Genomic DNA, 23,658 nt, shown 5'->3' with positions numbered 1-23,658 from the left:
GGCTGCACAAAAGTCCAGCTCTCGTAAGACTGATCAGGTTGTTATTGTCACGAAGGTCCGGACACTGAAGTCCAATGCTAAACATTGAACTTACATGCTGAACTTACTGGTAAAGGGTTAAAATGCTGGTCCACGAGGTGAGAGTAGCCATAGTCAAAGAATGAGTGACGCAAAACAACATCAACACCCTGCACAGCAGCAACACCCAGTGTGTTCATCCAGCTGGTAACACACAGAAATGCAATTCAGTGCATAACTTTAGTTAACAAATACAGTGCAAGGGAAAAACATAAACAAATATCAACATTTCTATTTGCATTGTTTTTTATTGGAAATAGTACTTACAGAAAGCTGGCTGCAAATGTGTTAGAGAGATTATTAATGCCTCCTGACCATGCTGGCCCCAGTCCACCCAGCCACACTTTCTTACCCGGAGAGTGTGTGTTTACCACCTGCAGACAGCAACAGATGTGCAGAATTTCAGTCAAAACCTACTCTGAAATCAGCTCTGTAAAAACACTATTCAGCTTTTTAGTTTGTTGCTGAATCATTTAATGTGTAATATGGATGTCATTAAGTATGCCATTCATCTTTTTTGGATTTGTAGTTTTAAGGAAAACCGTTGTTTTTCTTTTTTTAAATCCACTGCTGTTTAAAGACTGCAGTTTGATGGGGAGTCATTAGAACTAGCAACCAAACACTGCTATAGCTGTAGGGGCAGGGTCTGTCACAGGAAGCACAGCGTCTTATCACTCTAGTGTGCCTCATAGAAGGAACACTGTAAGTGCTGTGAGGTCCTAAAGGACCGTATGTCTATGTCTAAATGGATGAATACACAGTACGTTTTAAGGGAAACACCATCTTTTAAAAAGGCTACAAAAAAATTAAAACATATGTCAAATACGATATTTGCCCAATTTTTTTTAAAATATTTTGTCACACATGATTGACATAATTAGACAAATTCAAATTAGTTGCAAAGGACTTAAGGATACAAAATACAGTTTGTTCAGGTCAAAGCTCAATTGGAATTAAATCCGGAGATCAACCGAGCCACAGCGTTACCACATTTTTTCAATGATTCTAATTACTTTGAGACATTTTTTTATTCTTGTACAGCAAAAACCCAGAATAAATGAGGTCATGACCTCAAGGCTGAACATGCTTCTATAGCATCTTTTATGTTTCTATCAATCACAGCAACTTGTCCTGACCCTGAAGCTATGAAGCAAACCATACACAGTGAATCACTGAACCACTTTTGGTATTTGTTGCCCTAATAAATAAATGCATGAATTAAATACCTTTCCAATTACAGCACTAGTCAGATTTTTGCCCGCTTTTTAAGTTTTAGTGTGACAACTCTAAATTAAGTCAATAAATAAATAAGTAAGAAGAAGCTAAATGAATATTCTTTTATGTTATATATTTGAGAAAATTTGAACAAAGAAGCCTTTATTAGAACTTTAAATTATAGCATATCAACAGTATCTAATGTTTATAAGAGATTAATGTCTCAAAAACAATTCTAAATAGTCAAATAAGTAAAATTGGAAATAGATGGAAAAATGGAAAAACACAAGAAAGAAAAATAATGTCAGTTATGTAAATTGAGTTTATTTATTTATTTTATTTAATTAAATTTAACCTCTTAATCCCGAGCTCTTGTTTGATATGCATTTTTTTATATAGTCACAGGGCCCCAGTTAAACAGAATGTGTGCATATTAAAATATTATATTAGAATATCAGAATATAATATATATTTTACCCCAATATAATATCTAATATTAGAATAGCAGAATATTACTGTGGTAATACAACCCACAATGTTTTGTCCACACGTGTGGACGCCAGGTCTTAAGAGGATATTTATTAGCCCTTAAATATAATTTATTATTTGCAAAGTGATGCCAGATTGCATTTTTATTTGGGGAAAGGAGAATTTACATATTTATATAAAAAATCAGTATAATTCCGAACAGGAAAATTTGTTTCTACCAATTAGGAGATTAGCTGTTTGACACTCAGCATTAGAGGGATTTTAATCTCAAAATAGTTCTTGAGTGTGGTTATGACTGCAGCACTCTGCCCCCCAAGGGTTGTGGATGGGCTGAACAAATTTCATAAACCCAAGTGTGTGAAAACTTTTAAAGGGGGTTCGTTTTCCAGGTTTAACAAAGCAGAAAGTGATGACTGGTTAAAACTCACATATTATACTTTTATAATATACATTTATTTTGCAAACACTACTTAAATACTTAAAAATATACATTTTTAGGAGGGGTAAAATGTAATATGGAAATTAAATATTTATATTCTCCACTAAAGGAGTCTAACATGTATAAATTGAAAATAAAAAAAATGTTAAATAGGACACATGTGGGAATTTGAAAATTAAGAGTGGAGAGTCATACTAACAAATCCAAAGGTGTGTTGACATATGCATTTCACGATGTCTGTGTTGAGAAAAAAGATATATCTAGAACAAAATAAAGTTTTAGAACGTAAAGAAAACATAGGTACCTGCGTGACTTTATTAATCTGGACTGTTAGCGTGTCCAAAAGGCGGGTTTTTAGGAAATCCTCAGCTTTCTTCACTCTTCCATCTACAAAATAACTGTAAAAGAAATATGAAAAACACAGAAAGAAACACTGTTTTTATGCCTCACAAAATTAAAAATAAACATTTTTGCAGCATTTACTACAACAAAATGATTTTTGGATCTTACATCTTCATAATTGGTGAAAGTATCTACCTGATCCAGTCTTAGCCTAAAATTAATTTCTTACAATTTTACAGTCAATTAGTGGCAAAACCCATGACTTAAAATACTGCAACAAGCTGGTTAAATGACATCAAGGGCATTTTCTTTAAAAAATGTTTGGGGACTACAAAATAAAAATACACATTATACAAGGCATTAGACATTTCCACTGTTAGGATGAAATAACTCATAAGAAAAACAGCAGCAGAATCATCCAAGCAGTAGCAATAGGGAACAAAATACTTCAACTTCAAAATGAAACCTATTGATTTTGAATGTATCAAAGGCCTGAACTGTTTTTGTTGTTGTTTTCATTCATAGTTAAAGACATGAGAAACATCACCTTAAAGACAGACGTTTCCATCAACCACCAGAACTCATTTTATATATATGAGACATTGGTTTTATACGTCTTAATGCCTCAGAGAATGACATTATTGTAGCCCCTACCAATAAAAAGCACAGCCTTATACTAATTATACAGGTTGTTTTGCATAAAAAATATTAGAAATACACTTTAACCGAGACAGAATGTAAAAAAAACAGAATCCAGGAAATGCATTAAGATTATTGAAGAGCTGTTACTTCTTTAAGAATCTCTTCCATCCTCCACTTGTTACCTGTAACAATGGCACCTGTTTAAACTGGTTAATGGTATAAATGTCACCTGTACGGACCTTTAAACAGTCAGACTGCAACCTCTCCACCATGACTCTTAAAATGAATTTTTAGGTGAAGTAGCCTCATCAGTTTGTGGGTTTGTGGAGGGAGTTAAAGTCTGCGTTGTTTAGCAACAGCCCCAAAGCCTCACAGCTCTTGCGAAGATCTGCATGGAAGAATGGACCGAAGGACTTGCAGATACTTTTTTGCTCCACCACATGCCACAAAATTAGATGACTGGCATGATGATAAGCACACACAAAAAATACTTAAAAGTGTTCTGCACTGTAGTTTTCTATACAAAAAGCAGGGATAAGCCATTTTGCTGTGGCCACAGGTTAATAAAAATAAAAAAATAAAAAAAGAAGGTACTCATGTAACTCCAGAACAGGCTGTCACTGAATAACGCAAAGGTGATAGTGTGTGTGTGAGTTCCTCAGACACAGCAACATACATCTGAACTGATCATCATCCTTTCTTCCATGGCATGCGTTGCAGCATTTTTTTTCTAGTGTGTTTATTAATAAATATGTTTAAGATTATAGCTAAATGTAATGTCGTTTTAATTTAATGAATACATAGGAATAACATTAATCTCAACAAACTATCTTTTTCATCAGAATCAAAACTCCTTAAAATAATGACTCGTAAGACCAAATTGCATTTGTTTCATTGTTCATAATTTTAAAAACTAATAAAAAAGGTTAATACGAAGTAAAAGCGCAGAATTTTTATCTAAGAACATTTTCCAGTGCAAGAGAATATTTCTGGAACCCAATTGTGATCACACTCAAAAACTGGTTATTCTTTCATTTTCACGATAGCCTTAAATATGTTTTACTCTGTATGCCAAAACAAATTAGATCTGCACATATGGACACATTAGGAAAGGACTATACTCTAAAGCCTAACTCTGTTTGTATGAATTTGGATGGATTTTCTAAAAGACATAAATAGCTACTGGTCACAGCTTCAAATGATTGCAGAGAAAATGAACCACATGAGTCACTTTTTGCATTGCCTGAGCAAAACTATCATCAAAAGGCTCATTTGCTTCATAAATACGCTTTGTTTGGGGTATAGTTAAGCCAGAAAAACTCATAAGAACTGATCCCCACCACAGTATTTCAACCATGAAATATTTCTTTTAGATTAAGAAGTAATTAATTAGCTGCTGGAATGATCGAGTAAAATGCAAATTTGAACAGTACAGCTTCTTATAGAGGAGAATCTTTGGTCAACTATTTTTACACGGTTCTCACTCAGCCAGCACCACATCAATGAAGTTTGCTGACTAACACTTCTAAAGCTTTACAAACTCATTAAAGGGGACTGACATGAATGTGATCAAATCAGAATAGATACAAATTTCAATGGCAAAAAACAGATTCTCCATAGCACCAGATGATAAAACGTGTAAAAGTTTAGAGCCCCAAAAAACAGATGCTGTGCTATTGAACATAATTTTTTTTTCTTTACTTGCAAAACAACAAGGAAACAAAAAAGATAACAGTTTGGTTTGATCACAGTCTTTTCTTGGAGTCTCTTCACCAGGCGGTTAGCGCTGATCGGGTAGAAAAAGTTACTGAAGGTGAGTAGAGGAGCTACAAAGTCAGAAAAGATGTGTTTCTTAATGTGAACCAGCAGTGATTGACATCTGTCAATTGACATCTGTCAATCACTGCCCAACAGTTAAAAGATATGTTGCTTTCCTTCAAAATGCCATCATAAAATTTACAGTGCCTCTGTGATGTTTAGACAAGACAAGATCACAAATCATTTTCTTTGTCTAAATATCATGTTTTAAGTTGGTAACACACACGTTTCCCCATGATAGGTCAATCTGAAACTTGTACTGGAAGTATGAATTACTTGATTTTTTAATGTATTTTCATTAAAGACTGCATTTTACAGAAATGCAAATGAAAAAAGAGGATTGTTTTATCTTGGGAAACTAAATAAAAGAAAGCAGTGGAAGCTGTTGGTTTGCTTCATAATAAAATGTTTTTAGCCACAAAGTCATAATTTCTGGAACAGTATGCTCTTTTTACAAGGCTGTGCTAGAGAACACCCAAATTTCAGACTATTTGGTAAAAGGGCACATGTATCTAATTCTCCTTAATTGCTAAAGTTTTCATATTAAAGCCATCTGGTCACACATATCTGACCATTTCAATTCTCAGCCCTGTAGGTAAGATGGCGGATAACTTTATGTACAGCGAAACGCTTGGATGTGGTTGAGTGTTTAACGTGTTTGTCTTTAACCACAAATGTCAACCTGATGGTGGAGGAAATGTTGGAGGATCACCTTTAAGATTGCTCTGCTGGCAACCACAAGTGTTTGTAAAACGTTCACAGGAATCTATCAAATGCTTGTTAGAGTTTGTTTAACACCTAGGATAATAAAAAAAGAAAAAAAAAGTAAAGGATTCTGCTTTTGAATGAGCCCTTGAGAAGCCTGAAAATATATTATTTTAAAAAAATAATAACGTTACTAAAATAAAAATACAATTTTCTTATGAACCAATTGTCACAAATAAAATATTCAGAAAAAACTACCTAATAGATTATATAGTTTTATAAAACGCTCTATAAAACACATTGTACAGCAGCAGGATATTTTAAAGAGCCGCTGCAAAGAAAATTGTGTTTTCGTGTCTTTAACTTTTTCTTGTGGCATTTTTTGGATGGAGGAAAAAATATACAGAAAAATTAAGCTTAAAACTGAATTTCTGAGTATTTCTTTATTGTGTGAATCGAGAGCAGACCGTAAATGCTGTTTGAAAAACAAAAAAATTGTTACGTAGAAAATACTCTAGGTGGGCCACAAGCTCCCTGCTACGCTTCATCCTGATGCATCCACTTGCAGACAACTAGATCCATGTACGTCTTTGTTTTCCCCGTCTGAGCTGGCATCTGGCCAGTGGCGGAACTGGAACATTTTAGATGGGCGGGTGAAAACGGGGGCAGAAGACTTTAGATGGTATCAAATGGGAATGGCAGAGTGGAACGCTACAGGATCAAAATTACATTTCATCATTGTTTTTAAAACCAAAAAAAAGCCGTTCTTTTAGCCAAGGTGCCATTACTATTACCTAAAGTAACTTGTATCAACAATTTTTTAAATATTTTCCTTAATTATGCTAATATTGACTCAAAAATTGGGGGAGAAGCAAGCTTTTTGGTGGTGGTGGTGGGGGGGAGCTACCCCCTTGCTCCCCTAAAGCTCAACCTCTGCTTTTGACTCAAAACTGTACAGCTGTATAACTTCATAATTGCTCGTCATTTTCTTTGCACCAGTAATGTCAGTATGGGGTTTCAGGGGCTGTAGGAGAGCTGTAGGTGCATTTAGCAGTTATGGGTGAGTTATGGGTGACAGGAATGGGGGGTGGGGTCGCTACGTGCCAAAAGCGCCAGCCACAATATGGTATTTAATAGAATGAAGTCCTGCCTATACTGGAACTACATCCTGGAAAATTACACTTTTTCTTTAGATCAGAAGATGATCTGAGTCAATCTTTAAACAGCATCGGAACTGGTTGGTGTAGTTGTCAAATATAGCTTGTTCAAAACTTTCATCTTGCACAATCGCCACCTCATAGTTGTGCGTTGTTTTTTTATTTTTTCTTGAAGGTTCAGAGGAAGGAGCTAAAATTATGAGCAAAGCATTACAATGTGCAAACTCAACATTGCAGAATTTTGCACACTTTATTTCCCCTACAGGTCCATGTCCGTGTGCTCTGCGAACAATCCGGCGAGTTCCCAGGAGCCTGCCTGTTTTTAAAGCACTGCAGCCTACGGGGCACAAATATTATATCCATTCAGGGTTAGTTTTATCAACCTGCCACATGTGCCTTATGACTGATTTTTGTGATGCAATACTCGTCTGTTTCATTTACAGATGTAACCGCTTCCTGCAAAATCTCAAAGCTGTTAACACTTAAAGATTTGATCTTGTTCTGAACTTGTAAAGTTTTCAACTGCTCAGCCAAGGATCTTCTGGAAGAATCACTTTTTGTTTAACTTTAAGAGAATTTTTTTAGGAAAAACAAAAATCCAAAATAAGGTGTAGTGCAAGAAGTGGCATTCCTAAAAGAGACATAAAGGAAGAATGAGCAAACATTCCCATGTTTTGCTTTTGAGTTCAGAATCTGCTGAAAACTAACTGAGACAAGATGCTCCAAATGAGAAACTACAGTGTTATAGCAAAATAATGTCATAACATAATGCAAACTAGTCATCAATGTATTTTAGAACTTGGATGTCTTCAGGCGCTCCATTGGCCCTCAGTCACAAGATGCAAACAGAGATGGTTGAACTTCAGAATCTCTCTTTGAACCAGTTTATGAGGCAGAATTTGTTGCCTAATATGACTGATTTGAAAAGAAGCTGTGTGGTACAATCTGTTCTTTGGACGTACTAATGAATGAGCTTCTGTTTTGTTAGGTTGGCTTCTTTTATAGAGGTCGGCTTTTTCGACATTCTGCCTGGTTAGACTGGAATCTGGACCTTGAGTGTAAAACAGGCTAATTGACAGAGGGAATGATCTGGAGCATATGGTTTGATTTTAACAGTGTGGGTGGTGTTTTTTCAAGCCTTACTGACAGCCCTTCCACCTTCCGTTTCTTACAATTTCTCCTAATTAGACCTGACCTTCACCTCAATGACCTCGAACAGTCAGACGGATTTTGTCTGAGCTCAGTAGGACGGTCTTTTAAAACACATCTTATGTATGTGTGTAAAGAGACACAGAAGCAAGGAGAACAAGGGGAAAAGATCACACCGCTGATATATCTGTGTGCATTCCAACAGTGTGTGCAATAGAAAAATAGCAGGTGGTACTTATTTAAGACACTCTGGCTCCTTTTCCTGTTGCTCCACTTGTAGAATAATCACAAGTTTTTCACATTATTTATCAGCCTTTCTCAGGGAAAGAGTTCACATTGGCAGTCAGGGTTTTTGGATTCCATAAAAAACCTGATACGAATTTATAGTTTGTAAGAAACATAATACATTTGTTCAGGAACTGCATTTCTGTTAATTGAAAAAGACAGAATCAATAAAAAAAATAAAGGGTAGAATACCTACTGTTGCCACGTAACTGCATCCACAACAGAGCCAGCATTCTTCATGAACCTGAAAGTCAGAAAGAATAAAATATTATCAACTACTCCTCAGACTTTTCTCTCAGTCAATATATTTTCCAAAATATCAAATTATTTTAAGGGATAGGACCTGTGGCAATAATACCAATAATGTAAGAAACCATTGAGGCAGGCAGGACGAAGCTCTTAAGACAGATTTTAATCGATAACAGCAAATTTTTTGAATTAGAAATTTGTGAAAGAAAGTGCTTTACAGTTTACTACAACAAAGATTAAAAAAGACGAACAATCAAGGAAACAATAATAAGTGTGCATTGCACACTTATTGAAGACCCACTCCAACGAAAAGGAGGTGTTTTTAACATGTCCTTGTGGCATTTTTCTTATGATAGAGGACATGTATAAACAAAATTATTTTGCATTTCTGAATATTCTTTCATTCAAACCCTTTTGAATCAGGAGCAGCGGATGACAAAAAAAAGGCAGTTTAAAAAATACGAATTTATGACATCGAAAATACGCTGTGTGCAGACAGCTTTCAGTCAAACAACATTACTTTATCTTTCATGTATTATGTAAACACAAATTCACTTTACTAGTTGCTAAGTACTGCCCAACGAATGTACAACAGATAAACTTAAGATAAAAAAACAAATCTAATCGGGTTTGCCTTTCCACAGATGTAATCATGTACACTAACATAGACAAAGCTCGTCTGTTTATGTGCCCATTCCATTTGGCTTTTTGCATCTGCACTCCCACCTGACCAAAATCTCTCCATATTTGGGGCTAAAAGCATGTCAGACGAGCCGCAATGTGTCTCCATATACACCATGTCACAAAAACAAAACTTTCACTGCGGAGGCTTGTTTAGTCTGTGCAGCTCTGATATTTGGACTGTTAAGCACTTTAGTGTCAAATTAATCTCATTTCTTGAGAGCAGCAGGATGGTTGGGTTGTCAAACATGAGAGCCAACCCCTTGTAACAGTGTCAAACACACAAGAATCATCCCGTCGTTAAACGTGACACCACTGACCCACAGGCACTCCAGTTTCTGCACTCCACACCCCCTGAGTCGCTGCTCTGGTCTCCTTATAGTTTACCTCCCCATCCACCCGACACTGCAAGACTACTGATCCTGAATTAATCTGAAAAATGCTATGCAAACTCCTAAACTGCTGTATTTTAAGTTAATAAACCAAACTTTAAACGTACAGCATCTATGGATAAAAATAGCATTTCTTATGAAGTTAAAGGAGAGGTAGCAGACATACTTTATCCAATCTACTAGTAATTCAATCTAATCCTTTCTAATCTCCTTTATCTAATTCTACATTTCTTTAATTGTGAGTATAGTGGTTCAAAATAAACAATAAAAAAACAGCAAAATACTTTCAAACTGGCTACTATTAACATAACATTTAGTAAACTGCAGTCAAATGCTGCTTTAGTGAGCTTCTGCTTCCACTATTTTCCAAAGACAGATTTTTCAATAACAAAACCATCTTTGCTTTCAAGAATTTAATGCTTTTTTTAATCAATGATTGTGGCAGTTACGAGGCAACAACTTTCAGACACTTCAATTCACTAAAGCGGCACATTTTTACAGCAGATGATTGATTTCAACTTAAGCTTAATCTTTAAAATAAACAAAGTAAAAAGGTTGGCTATGTAACAGTCTACTATTTTTTGGCTAAAACATTGACAGCGAGCAGTGGTTCAAAAGGTGCTGGTAAAACGCCAGGCTGAAGCTTTAGCCTTACAACCAGCAGGTGGGCTTTTGCTGCGTCACATTATCAGTCAGATGACACTTTATTTATGCTGACATGGTATATGTGGGGCTGTGACCTTGAATCCTGCAGAGTGAAAAAACCATAAACACCCAACTCTGCTACAAGATGTGTCGATGTGTGTGTGCATTAAACACAGTAAAGTCTTAAACTTCGAAACAGCATACTTTCCACTACCTTCATTCCTATCCTCTCTTTTTTTTTTTATCCCAGCAGGACATCCTAACAAGGAGTGGAATCTTGGCAAATCAGTGTTTTACTGGTGACTCACCCGTCCAGCAGCAGGATGGCATTCTTCCGGGGTCGCCCTGCGTTGGGGCCAAAGAGGTGGGCTCGATGGTAATACCGCACAGACTGCAGCAAGTTTCGTAATTTGGTGTAGTCTTGTGCCAGCTGTGTGCTGTTGACTGCACGGCCCTTCATGCTGCGGTAGGCGTTGGGCTCTGACAGGAAGAGACAATGAGCTTAGGTCAAGCAACAGGGAGCTTGCAAAAGTCTGAACTCGCTATCTTAAAAAGTATCTAACAAATGGGGGAAGATTGGACAAATTGCAGTAGACAGATGGACTTATTGTCAGGGGATCGATCCAAACACAGGGTGGGCCTTGCGGATTGATGGAGACACAGACGGAAGGTGGTAGTTCAACCTTAAAGAGAAATATTTCTTTACAGACCTGCTGCTGCTTAACCACTCAGAGGATTATTGTTTAACTTCCATCTAACCTCCATAAATTTGCTCTGTGTCTGCGCTGCTGGGACAATTTACTTGAAATTATTGCTTTTGTTACGGTTCGGGTCCGCACTAAAATTTGAATATGTTCGAATCCTTGGAATCTGCATCATAGCTTTCCAATTTAGGCTGGAATTACAGTATCTTTTGTGGGATTTAGAGGTGGGGAAAATGAAATATTTGCTCCAGGTCTAATGCCTACCGTTCTTCATCTAAGCGGAATGATTGAAGCCCAAAGAAAATCAGTTCTGACCGAAATGATGAAGAATGCAAAGTCTTATTTTTAAAGATAGTCTTTGTTTTTTCTGCACTTAGTATAAATGGGAAAAGAAAGAAGTGCAAGAAGAATAAAATGCTCTCAGTGGGAAAGTAAAAGTGATGACTCAGGCCTACCATTGATGTTTACATTAACTATTATTACTCAACTTCTGCCAAGTGGCTGACAAGACTAATCTCCCTCTCATTCTTTACAGTTTAATAGCAGAAATTAAAACATTTCCATACTTATGCCAAATATCATGCTCAAAGTATCTGACACACTTTCTGTTGCGTGACACGAGCCCAAACAATGCCCTCAGAACTATTTTCAGACACCAGATGAACAAGTAGTCTTGCAACAGATGGTAAGATTTTCACAGAGCGCTGATCTAAAAATCATGGAGTCCATGTGGGTTTTTGTCATGAGTCAGAAACCACTAGAAATTTTTTTAAACGATCCTCTTTTTACTTTTACTTTCTAAGCTCTCTTCGGATCCGAGCTGCAGAGGTTTACTATGCGCAGTTTTACAGTCTCTGCTTGAACTAGTAACTAGTAGCAAATAGGTGTCAAGAAAAAAACCCTCCTACTCTTCAGTAGAAAACTGTAAAGCATTAGGTAAAGCAGAGTTGCTTCAGCAGATGTATCTATTCTTACTGTATGTGCAGTAATGGATAAGAAAAGGCCACTTAATAAATGACTTTTACTGCATGTTGTATCCTATGAAACTGGCTGCTTTGATGCAGCTGGGGTATGTTGCAGTACTGACCATTGCCCAGCTCCCAGGACATGTTGTACTTCTTGCCAGCGCTGTATTTGAGGAGGCTGAGCGTGGAGGTGGTGTTCCAGGAGTTGTCAGGGTTTCTGTGCAGCGCGTTGAGACCCAGGATCAGGTGCAGACCGGCGCAGTCGGCAAAGTTGTAAAGTTTGTCTAAAGACCTGGCTGGGAAAAACCCACAAAGCAGTTGTAACTTTGATTTTGTTTAATTGATATGGATTCATTTCTACACAACTTGTTGCCACCTTTTGATTTGATGAACAGAATAAATAAACAGAATACTTCTGTTCATTTATTCAGAGGTTTATATGTCTGTACAGAAAGGAAAGGTAGGGATCTTTTATTGTATAATTCATACATAGGGCGCTTATGGAAAAAAAGCTAATTAAGAGAACAACAATGACAAGTAAATCAGTAGCTAAATTAATGTTTTTTTAAAACAAGGTCTTATAAATTAACCAGAATGGATAGTTTTCCAGCTTGGACCAGATCATTGTCAGAGATAAAGTTTGTTGCTAAATTAAGAGTCAAAGTTGCAGTAATCAAAAGCTCAAAACAAACACATTAGGCATAAAATAAATTATAAAGATCTTCAATTTAATAAAACACAAGAACAAAAAAAAAACAAGGATTAAAAACATGCACCAAAATATGTATTGATAAAAAAGACAACTGTAAATGCACACATACGTGACCTCCAAAAATGTGTGTAGTCACCCCCCCAGTTGAACATTACAGTTTGACAGGGGGATAAACATGTGCTTCAAATGATTTTGCTGATATAAGAGGATCCTCTGCTTCCTCTTTGTTATGAGACACACTTCAAGTTGAATTCGAGTTAATTTGACAACAACACGTTGTGCTAACAAACTGTCCCCGGTTAGAGTTGAGATGTGAGAACAGACATATACTGCATCAGTCTCCTCCATCTGACCCCGACTGCTGCATCCTCTACTCTAACCAGCTACCTTCATGTCTTTGTTCACATAAACCTACTCTTAAGTCTTCCTCTTGACCTCTCGCAGCTCAACACTCATAGGCAAAAAATAAATAAAAAAGCTTGAAATAGGATTAAAGCAAGTTAGCGAGACTGGGTCCACCCACTTGTCAATAAAAAAAAAGCCTTTTTAGTGCAGAATTTAAGCTTTAGTAAAACCAGAATAGCTTATAGAGAAAAACACCATTCACAGTTGCTAGAAAAGGAAAAAATACAAAAGAAGCATCAAATGTTTTAGTAATCAGACTCAAAATAAATTTATTTTTGGTGTACGGTTGTTATTTCTTAAATTTAGGAGAATATGTGACATTACTGTCTTGTGGAAAAAGCCTCCAGTGGTCATTGGAGAAGCTGCTATATTTATTTAGGTGTGTGCTTCTAATGTGGAATGTGGACGACAATTTATTCTTCAATAATCAATATGATTAATTGGATATGTCTGGATTTAAGTTCGTCCTATATTTCTTCTTTTTTTTGGTAGTCCAACTTTTTATTTTTTTTTATTTTTTTGTAAGTCATTTCATACAGTAAACAGACTTATAAAAGCTAATTTATTTAACAGTATGTATTTCTGTAAATTGTAAATATACACTTGAGGCAAAAGCAGGTGTTCAATTTGAAATCACACGTGTGCTTATTTCTACATGATAACAGGTTTCTTTCTTCAGGAACATTCAGTGAGAATCCCGAAAACCTGATTTTCCCATCATGGACTCCTGTGGTGAAGTGCCCCACAAAGCTTTAAGCTCTGGCCTCCTCTGCTCACCATCTGAATGCTCACTCACATTTATGTCTGCTGTTTCCATTAGAAGACAATCTTCTTCCTGTGAAAGACAGGATAAGGGCCCACCACAGATGTGAGAATGCCAGAGGTATTTGTTTATATTCCAAAGTGTGACTGCAAACTTCTCTAGGATACTTTTGGCTTTTGTTTTGAAATCGAATATGTTTGGAATCATTCCATTAAGGTAAATATTACCCTGAACTGCGACCTTTACTTCCTATGTTCAATAGCAACCAGATGAAGGCCAAATGATAGCTTCTTCCAGCGTGAAATGAAGAGGAGGCTTGAGTGTAAGTGAGGTTGTCCATTTCCCACAACAACCTTTACGCTGCTAAAATATGCAAAAGGAAAAAAAAAGGGTTCTGATCTTTAAACAAGAACATAACTTAATGGGATACCCATTAAGATAGCTTGATTTTGAGGTTGACTTTAGCTTTTACTACAAAATTTTATTTGTAATCCAAGGAGTTACTTAAGAGAACAGAGAGTTTGCTTGTAGCACCTGACATGGATCAGTTATCTGTAAGACTGAGCCTGATAGAAAAGAAAAAAGAAAGGCCAGTGGTAAGCACTGTCTTGTTGCAGGGCTCCTCAGTTCTCTTAAATAAACTGTCTCCTCTCCATCTCATTAAGAACTACCAATAACGCTATTTTCATGACCGCTATTACCGTAACCCATTCCCTCTGTGGGTAAATAAGTGTGGTGTTTGTTTGCAGGAGCAGAGTTGAGGGCAACAGAAGAGGGAAAGTAGCGCCAGATGTGTCTGGAAACATGAGTGATTCCAGGTCTTTCCTCACCTGAGATCTGAACAGATATCAGTCAGCTTCTCCGCACAGCGAAAACAAGTACAATCATTTTGGGATGCATTGTGCTGTTAAAATAATATTTCCCCATTTGAGGACACAGAGCAGTGTCTCCAATCAAATAAATATCAGTCCTGTCCAAGCTAAATTATTTTTAGACAAAGTATCTATGCACTGAAGCATTCATCCTGGCAGCTCAGGAACAAGCCATGAGCACCAGAGCGATAGAAGCTCAGATCTACCACACCAGACAAGACCCAAGGTGTAGGCTGTGCAAAGAGGCCCCTGAAACAATCCAGCACATAACTGCAGGTTGTAAGATGCTGGCAGGGAAAGTATAGATGGAAAGTTGCTGAGATAGTGTACAGGAACATGTGTGCAGAATATGAACTGGAAACCCCAAAGTCAAAATGGGAAACACCTTCGAAAGTGGTAGAGAGAGCAAAGATCCTGTGGGACTTCCAGATCCGAACTGACAAGGTGGTAATGGCGAACCAACCAGACATTGTAGTGGTGGATAAAGAACAGGGAAAGCCATCGTCGTGGATGTGGCAGTACCAAGCGATGGGAACATCAGGAAGAAGGAACTTGAGAAATACCAGAGACTCAGAGAAGAACTGGAGAAAGCATGGAAAGCGAAGGGGACAGTGGTGCCTGTTGCAATCGAGGCACCCAGGGCAGTAACCTCCAGGCCGGAGCAGTGGTTACAAATCCCTGGAAAGACATCAGACATCGCTTGGGAACACAGCCCCAATGACTACAGGTATCATGTCTAGCCAAGCATCTCAAGGATAACTGTTGCTGAATTGTAAACTAGTTCATTGGTTTCTTTGATTGTTGTGGTAGGGATTGCCCTCAATGCTTCATTCACAGTTTCCAGGAGATTTCCAGGTGGTACATCATTTAACCGTTGTAGCTGGTGTCGGGATTGCCTGGCGTTCATTCTAGACATGATCTTGTCTTTCAGGTCAGTTGCTGCCTTACTCAGCGTATCTGTAGTTATTGGGGCTGTGTACCCAAGCTCAGGGTGGGATTGTGGTATAGCCTCCTCTCTGACCTGTTGTTCTGGCCCGTGGTATTGCAATTGTGTTGTACCGCTTCAATCTCAAGTTGTGATAGGAGTTGCCTTATGTGGATGTTAGAGCATTGAACTACTAGTTGCTTGGCAGTTAGCCTTGACTGTGGGTTTTGAAGCATCCATTTACTCCACATTCTCTGCATGTAACCTCTCTAAATAGGATAACTTAAGTGGTAACATTCCAACAGAACCTTGTTCTCAGATCTAGTCCCACTCCATAAATGCTCATGGTTTCATTCTGTTCTTAAACCCATTTATAACTTGACATGACAAATAGTCATGCAAATATGTGTATATACATATATGCGTATTTGTATATATGCTTATCCATACTTCTGTCCACTTACTCTGTCCACAACGTCAACACTCAACCTCATTGCTACCTCTTGCATATCTGACATGTTTGCACACAATTTTGTACGCAATTTTGCACACAAAATTCAGAAATTCTTTATTAGTTTATATTGTACACTTGTATATGCTGATTATTTAATATTAAATATCGTTATTCCTTGCTATTCTTGCACTGAAAAGATGATGCTTCAATTTCAATGTACAACGGACTATGACAATAAAGCAAATCGAATCTAATCTAATCTAAAATACAACTGAAACTTTAAAATACCCACAACAATTTACAACTCATGCCTATTTTTTATATTATGAAAAAAAATAAGAAAATATGTATCGTAATTAAGGCATTTTTCAGAAAAAATTTGATTAATTAAAATTTTATAGTAAATATTGAAGAGGATACTTTAGTTAACATTTTGATAAAAGAAAAGTTTATCTCAGGAAAGTTTACTTGCAGAAATATCTGCAAATGTGTTAATCTGAAATTTTTTTCAGCTTTTTCTTTAACACTCACAAAAAAGCTGCTGCTGGTCCAAGACAGGCCCGCCATCACCTCACTACAAAACATTTCACGCACTTAGCAGGGCTCTGGTTTTCTGCTTGACAAGAGCAAGACTTTAACCGGATTTCTTCCAAAGAAGAAAAAGGTTACAGCGACCTTCCTGATGTCAGAAGTAACACACATCCCAAATGAATTAAAACTGATAATCACATTTTTTGTGAAGCTGAGACAAGAAAAGCTGGAGGATTCTAAGAAACCTGAAGATAGATGGTGACTGTGAGAAGGATCAGAAGAATTTATGGCTTTTAGACAATCACTTTCCGAAATGGAAGCCATGACAATGATCAACTGTTTCTTAAACACAGATGTATGTCTAGATAATCAGTCAAACCAACCTTAAATTAACTCAAGGTGATCTTTAAACCGTACTTTTTGAGTTTGCATTGTTATTAAAATAAAACAAATCTGCTAAATTACACACACTGCAACGCAGGTCTTCCTACGAGGTCAGACATTACTGTATTCACTCAGCTGCAAGCTTCCCTTTTATCTTGCAAACAGAGTTGGAAACAGGCAAAGCAAACCAAAAAAGCAATGTACGTATGTGCACACTTGAGCTTGCTTGTGTGTACATCTGTTCGCATGCCTTTGTGCGTTTGTGTATAGCGGAAAGAGTGGAGTCTGGATATTGTCAAGCTGTCTATCTGATAGAAATCCAGTTCTGTGAAGCAGAGAGGCTGCAGCATCAGTCAGCGCTATGCCTCATTTCGGCTGCTCTGCATATTCCCTCAAACACTGCAGCACAAATACAATTATGAACACCGGGGCTGAGTGCACTCACACTAACAGCGCTGGCTGGTTTACATACGATTGCATCAAACACATACCCACTTAAAATTTCAAACAAATCCTGCTTGTCTCTGTTTCTTCACCTTCAGTCAGTTATTGCTGCTTTAGTAGACAGGTGTGGCTTCGAGCTGCAAAAAACACCCTCACTACAAATCCTACATTGAACATTGTAGGGTGCTATTCTGATCATTTCAAACTTTTAAAATAGGCTAAATAAAGAATATAATGTGGGAATTAAATTTAAAAGTGTAAACAACAGTGCTGAATTTAATAAATTCAGTATGCTCCCAAATGTAGAGAAAACCCCTGATAAATAAAATGCTTTAAAAGTTTGGCAATTATTTCTTTTGAATTCTTTACATATTTCAACAACATTACCAAATTCATCATAACATGTGGATCTTTTTTTTTTAAATTGTTCTGTTTACATCTCAAATTGGCTTTAAAGACCCATTCTTCTCATCCCTCAGTAGTGTTTTATGTATAATTGTGCCATTTGTAACCAAAAGCAAAGTGTCATCTAGGACAGTGTTTTTCAACCTTTTCTGAGCCGCGGCACACTTTAAGCTTAAAAAAAATCCCGCGGCACACCAGCATCCAGAAATGAAAAAAAAAGGAGAAACTCATAGTCTGTATTGATCTACAGCCCCTCCACAATCTCACATGCATTTTTGTGATAATTATTGCAGAAAAAGCTGGAAGGTGCAGCTGTTTTTCTAAAAGATGTAATAAAAGTTAATTTAGAAGATTTAAAAAAAGTTTGAAGTGTGTTCGTTGTTTTCAAGACGTTTAACAACAGAACTCCTTTTACGCTGTCACTCTCACAACCCAATGCATCATGGGAGATGTAGTGCATAAAAACGGCCGGCGGAGATCGCTTTTCGGAGCTTCATGGTTTTGTTCACTTGTTCCACGGTCTGATACCGGATTCTGTGGAAAGCTACACCGCTAAAGACGAGCTTTAGCTGCTATTTTTGTTAGAACTGAGCGACTTTACGAGCTAAATCGGGACAAGGAAGTGAAGACTTTAACCACTTCTGATTGGGCAGACTGATGACATGTGATTAAGCCTTCAAGAATGATTGGTGGAGACAGGTAAAGGGGCGGGACTTTTCCTAAATACAGCCGGAGCTGCAGCTGAATCGCGCTGCCGTCATTCTTATCAAAATGTCTTTAATAAAATAAAATAAACGCAAAGAAAAAGTATTTTACGATCTTTTATATTCCTAACTCCTCAGTGTTTTATCAGGGCCTGTTTGGATGAACACAGAGCTGAAATCCTGGAGATGGGAAATGTTTTTAGATCAGTTAATGAGGGCAATTTCACACGGCACACGTGACCATCTCCCACGGCACACTAGTGTGCCGCGGCACACTGGTTGAAAAACACTGATCTAGGACATAGTTTCTGCAAAGTAGCAGGAGTTCATTAGAAATTAACATCTGAATTGTGGGTGGGACTATTGGCGGGGAGCAATTCTGCTCCCCCTTTCCATTACCCATAACTGAGCTATTTGTTTACACTCTCTCCCACTAGCTTACAGCCCCTCACACCCCCAATCTAGCATTAACGGTGCAACATTGGTTCAATATTGGAGTTATCCAGTCGTACAGTTTTGAGCCGCATGCCAGCTCAGACAAGGAAAACAAAGAAGTTCATGAATCTATTTGTCTGCACAAGAACGGAGCAGAGTTTGTGGTCAGGCATATTTTCTACGTAACAAATAAGCTCTTTTTCCAACTGCATATTTTTGTCTGCTCCTGACTCAGCAATTTGAAAAGACATATTCATAAAGGTCATTTGAAGCTCAATTTTCTAGATAAATGTCCCTTGTCATTGGAAAAATGCCACAAAAATATTTTTATTTCACCAAAAGCATAACTTTCATTTTTAGGAATTAATAGATTCCTTAATCATTTGTTTCTTTGGGAACAAAAAATGGCAACAGCATTAAACTTTCAAACCTTCTTAGCTTGTTTCTTCTTGTATTTAGTAATAAATATAATGACTTACAGTCACATACAGTATCACCAAGGAAAATGTCAGTCTGGATGCACACTCACACACACAAGCTTGAGCTGAGCTCTGGCTTCCTTTAAAAGCCAAATCAAAATCGAAACCCATAGGACACATGTGCGAACAGGGCAGAGGGCTGTTTAGAAAAATGAATGGTGAGTCCTTTTTTCCTGTTTGTGGACACTGCATGCTTTAGAAACTCTCTCTAGACTTCCAGAGGTCTCAAAAAGGAAAAATGCTTTGATGAATATGGTTACAACATGTCAAACTGCAGACTCACGGATCAATTTCATGCTTTGTAAATTAAAAACACTGATGATGATGATGCAAAAAGACGCAAGCATAAATCATTTTCTCAATATGATACCAGAGCGTAAAAATTATTGAAATTTTTTGTGACAGTTACAACTCGCATTACACTGCCTTGAAGTGTGCGGTGAAACAGACACGCTGAATCTGCTGGGAGAGCAGGTTTTGGAAACTTGGAGATTGTTCATTAATCACATTATTTTTACCATGCCTGAGACACTTGTTGATATTACAAACAGTTTTGCCATATGGACAAAAAGTCATCCAAGCTGTTTCTTGAAAACAATGTGCAGAAAGACCCAACAAGACAAGTAATGAAAGATTTGTAAGTAAACTGATAGAGCATTTAGCAAAGTCCAAGTGTGCTCCATTCATCATCAGTTACCCCTGCATAGTTTGAGTCTTCTTCATGGGTCACCGGGTAATCTTCTGCCTTCTATTTTTCTTTGGAGCAGCTCCAGACCTTCAGTGACTGCAGAGTCACCTGTGCTGCTTGATTCTTCATCCAAACCAGTCAAAACCACACCATAATAGACCTGGAGCAGCAGCACAGAGGGCTGCTACAGGCGGGTTTTACAATGATAGCGTGTTGCAGCTCCGGCTAATCTCGATGTTAACTTGACACTCTGTGATGGGGTTGTGCAAAGGGGGGAAATGTGGTTTTAATAGAGTGCTGTCTGAGCTGTTCCACCAGCATGTTGCTCCGAATCCAACGCCTCTGTGTTTACACACACACACACGCACACACACACATCTCCTCACTGACTCTTCTTTCATACAGAGTGGCTCCAAATCCTACAAAACCATTCAGGTCAAACCACTTTTGTATTGTGGAAGAATGTAAAATATGTGGTGGGCACCTGTTTTCAATTCAGTTCGAAGAGGGGGACCAATGTGCACGTGTGTGAGTGCATGTGCACATGTTGTGAAAATCAAAAGTGATAAAGGAATAACTCAAATCTGTGAATTTGCTGTCAGAACAGTTGTGTGTGTGGCCCTTTTTCTGTGAACCTTGTGTAAAGAGGTGCAGGACAAGTAGTGCGTTCACACACACCCACTTAGTGCTGCTGTGTGTGTACTTGTCTGTATGAACTACAGCCTAGTCAACAGCCTGCAGAAGACAACAAATCGAAGACAGGGAGGTGGACAAATAACATCAACTGTCTTCCACCGGTTATGGCTCATGTAACTCAAACAATTTGTTGAGAGAGCAGGGTGTGAGAGTTCTTCTTACATCTGTTTGGCATGGCGTGTCCATCATTTCCTAGTAGGAAAAGTAGGCCTTATAGATACTAATGAACTCAGTGTTTCTGGCTTGTAAGGAAAGTGGGTGTCCGGAAGTAGAATTTTCCCAGCAGAGACACGTCTTTAGGTCTCTTTTTGTTTGCACTTCAGAGCTCCTAAAACCATAGCCAAAAAGGAAGATATGTCAACATCTAGTGCCATGAGATGAAACTCAATTCTTAAACACACTTAACCATAAATTTCCAGTCTCAACAATTTTCTTTTTTTTTTTTCATTTCAAGCTAGAATTTGAACTAAAACGTTAGTTCAGATTTATTTCAAGAACAGCCTCTCAAATTTAAAAACCCCCATGTGGTACGGTTTGGTGATCTGTTATATTTATGATCGTAATTGGAATAAGAAAATCTTCCCACTTTGAACAAGTTTAAAGTTTGCCTTTCAATTCTCCCAAATGTCAGATTAAAATTTAAATTGTTCCTTAAAACTGCATTTACCCAAAGGATCAGAGTAATTTTACAACAAAAACAGATTGTTGCAGTTGTAGATTTTTTGGGTCCATTGTGTCATTTGTTTTCTCTTGAAGGAGTGGATTCCATAAAAGAAAAGAAAACTCTTTAAGGGACTGCCTGTCTTTAGATTTTTGGAATATTTGCATGTTACAGCCACAGATGCTGAATTTCTGGGACTACTTTTAGGCAGGAGGCTAATAGTTAAGGTAAGGTATTTCTAAACCACCGAAGCAAAAGTCAGTCCAATCAGTTGTCATAAAACTGGGTGTGCAAAATTTGCTCTCTACCTTTGACCCATACCATGGGGGCGAGGTGAGCTGCATCCTACAACTGCGCTTAGGAACTATTTGGTGGTTCAAACTCCCCAAATCTAACTCTTTTGAGCTGAAAGTCAAGCAGGGAAGCATTGGGTTCCATTTCTGAAGTCTTTGGTGTGACCCGACCATGGATTTGAATCCAAAACCTCCCAGTCTTAGGGCGGAGACTCTACAGCTGGCCACTCTGCGTGTGTTAAGAAGTTTCAAATAAAAGTATTACCGTATATCTTCCAATAGTGGCCAGTCTCCAATAAACAGCAGGTATAACAGGTGTTTATTACTTTAGACGCCGGTCTCTAATAAAGGTTGGGCTTAACCCTGGCACAGTCGTGTGGCGTCTGTGGCATTCGTGTTGTAAGCCAGTGTAGTGATGGCCAACAAACGCTCATTCGATTTAGCGTTTAAACTTCATATACATATACAAAAGAACATTCTGGTGAGGAATCTGCACAACAGTTTTTGGGTAAACCCATTAACTATCACCATTCTGTCTGTGATGGAATAAACGCAGGTCTCCAATAGACGACTGTCTCTAATAAACGCTGGGGCAGCTGCCACATTTTTGGAATAAACGCCGGGGCTACTATCAGAAAATATACGTTTAATTAAAAACAAAAAAAGTAAAGAAATTATGGAAAAAACATCAGTTTTACACAGAACAGTAAGCCGTCTTACAAAGTCTCCTCCCAACTCTTTGTCAAAACAATTTTGTGTTTCTAAAGCTGTGTTAACACCAGGTCACCTTCATGCAACCACTTCCAAAGAAAAATCTATGTAAATGCACTTACTTGCAAGTTTCGGGCTTCCTCATTCAAAACTCCAGCATTCACGTATCGCTACACAAGTTTTAAGTCTGTTTTTGGGCTTTACATGGAAAACATGCCTCCTTTTATAGCATTTTGAAAGTTAAACCAGCTGAACTTTGACCATTCAGGGACTCAGATTTGGTAGTGACGTTTGGATGGCTTCTTTTTCAAGTAATGTAATTGCCAAAAATTTTAAAATTGTTCATGAAGATGAAACTAATAATTGTGATTTGTGCCAGGCTGGAATTATATGACACCAAGTCCTTCATATATTAGAATATTGCTGTGAAAGAAAAAGTCTGGAGCAAGATTTACGAGATTTGCACGGCTTTGACATTTTACACCCAGCCTCTTCCAACTGTGAGTATATGTGCTAGAATGGGGAAGCAACAGTCCAGTGTATGCTGAAAGCGTGTTCAAGAATACTTGTTAAGTGCGTTGCTCACATGCCCAGTGTGTACATAGCATTAGACATACAGCTCCACTAGTGACCAGCTGATCTGAGTCAAGGTCAATCTCTAACTTGAGAATTATGTTCCTGTAAAGACATTTGCAGAAATAATTATGCTTTAAATGTCAGCCAGAGGAGCTGGAGGAATTGGGTAGAGTGAAGTTTTGGCATCTTTGCCTTGACACCCGTGACCCGGTGCCAGATGGGCGGAGGAAGATAAGATGGATGGAATAACGTCAGCAAACCATTATTGGTAAAAAAAAAAATTAAGTAGGTAAATTCTTGTTGAACAAAACAGTACAAACTTTAAATAAAATTACTATTATAAGGCTATATAATGGTTTCTTTTCCTCCTTTTTTAATGCTAAGAAATTGTAGAAAGGGGCAACAAAGCAAAATTATATATCACCTTTAAATGGCATATGGCTACTCATGACAGATGGAATAAAAATAAAAAAACTAACTCAGGATTGCATGACCCCATACCATCAAAGAGTTTGCACTCAAAACAATTTCTAATTCCCTTTACACAAAACACTTTTTTTAACTG

At 37.6% G+C, this 23,658-nt stretch overlaps 1 protein-coding gene across 1 annotated transcript in view; it reads right to left on the bottom strand.

Annotated features, from left to right (window-relative positions):
• The window catches only part of hpse2 (heparanase 2 (inactive)), a 64,062-nt gene that overhangs the window by 8,876 nt on the left and 31,528 nt on the right, over positions 1-23,658 (bottom strand). Inside the window, exons 4-9 of the mRNA XM_004077148.4 lie at positions 12,078-12,251; positions 10,595-10,766; positions 8,516-8,563; positions 2,526-2,619; positions 346-452; positions 108-222 (exon numbers count right to left, since the gene is read on the bottom strand). Coding sequence (XP_004077196.1) covers positions 108-222; positions 346-452; positions 2,526-2,619; positions 8,516-8,563; positions 10,595-10,766; positions 12,078-12,251 — 710 coding nt within the window. The remainder of the gene's footprint in view (positions 1-107; positions 223-345; positions 453-2,525; positions 2,620-8,515; positions 8,564-10,594; positions 10,767-12,077; positions 12,252-23,658) is intronic.

Source organism: Oryzias latipes, chromosome 15 (assembly GCF_002234675.1).
Source record: "Oryzias latipes chromosome 15, ASM223467v1".
Classification (NCBI taxonomy): Eukaryota; Metazoa; Chordata; class Actinopteri; order Beloniformes; family Adrianichthyidae; genus Oryzias; species Oryzias latipes.
The sequence above is the reverse complement of the archived record's forward strand: the minus strand, read 5'-3'. Positions and strand labels throughout refer to the sequence as shown.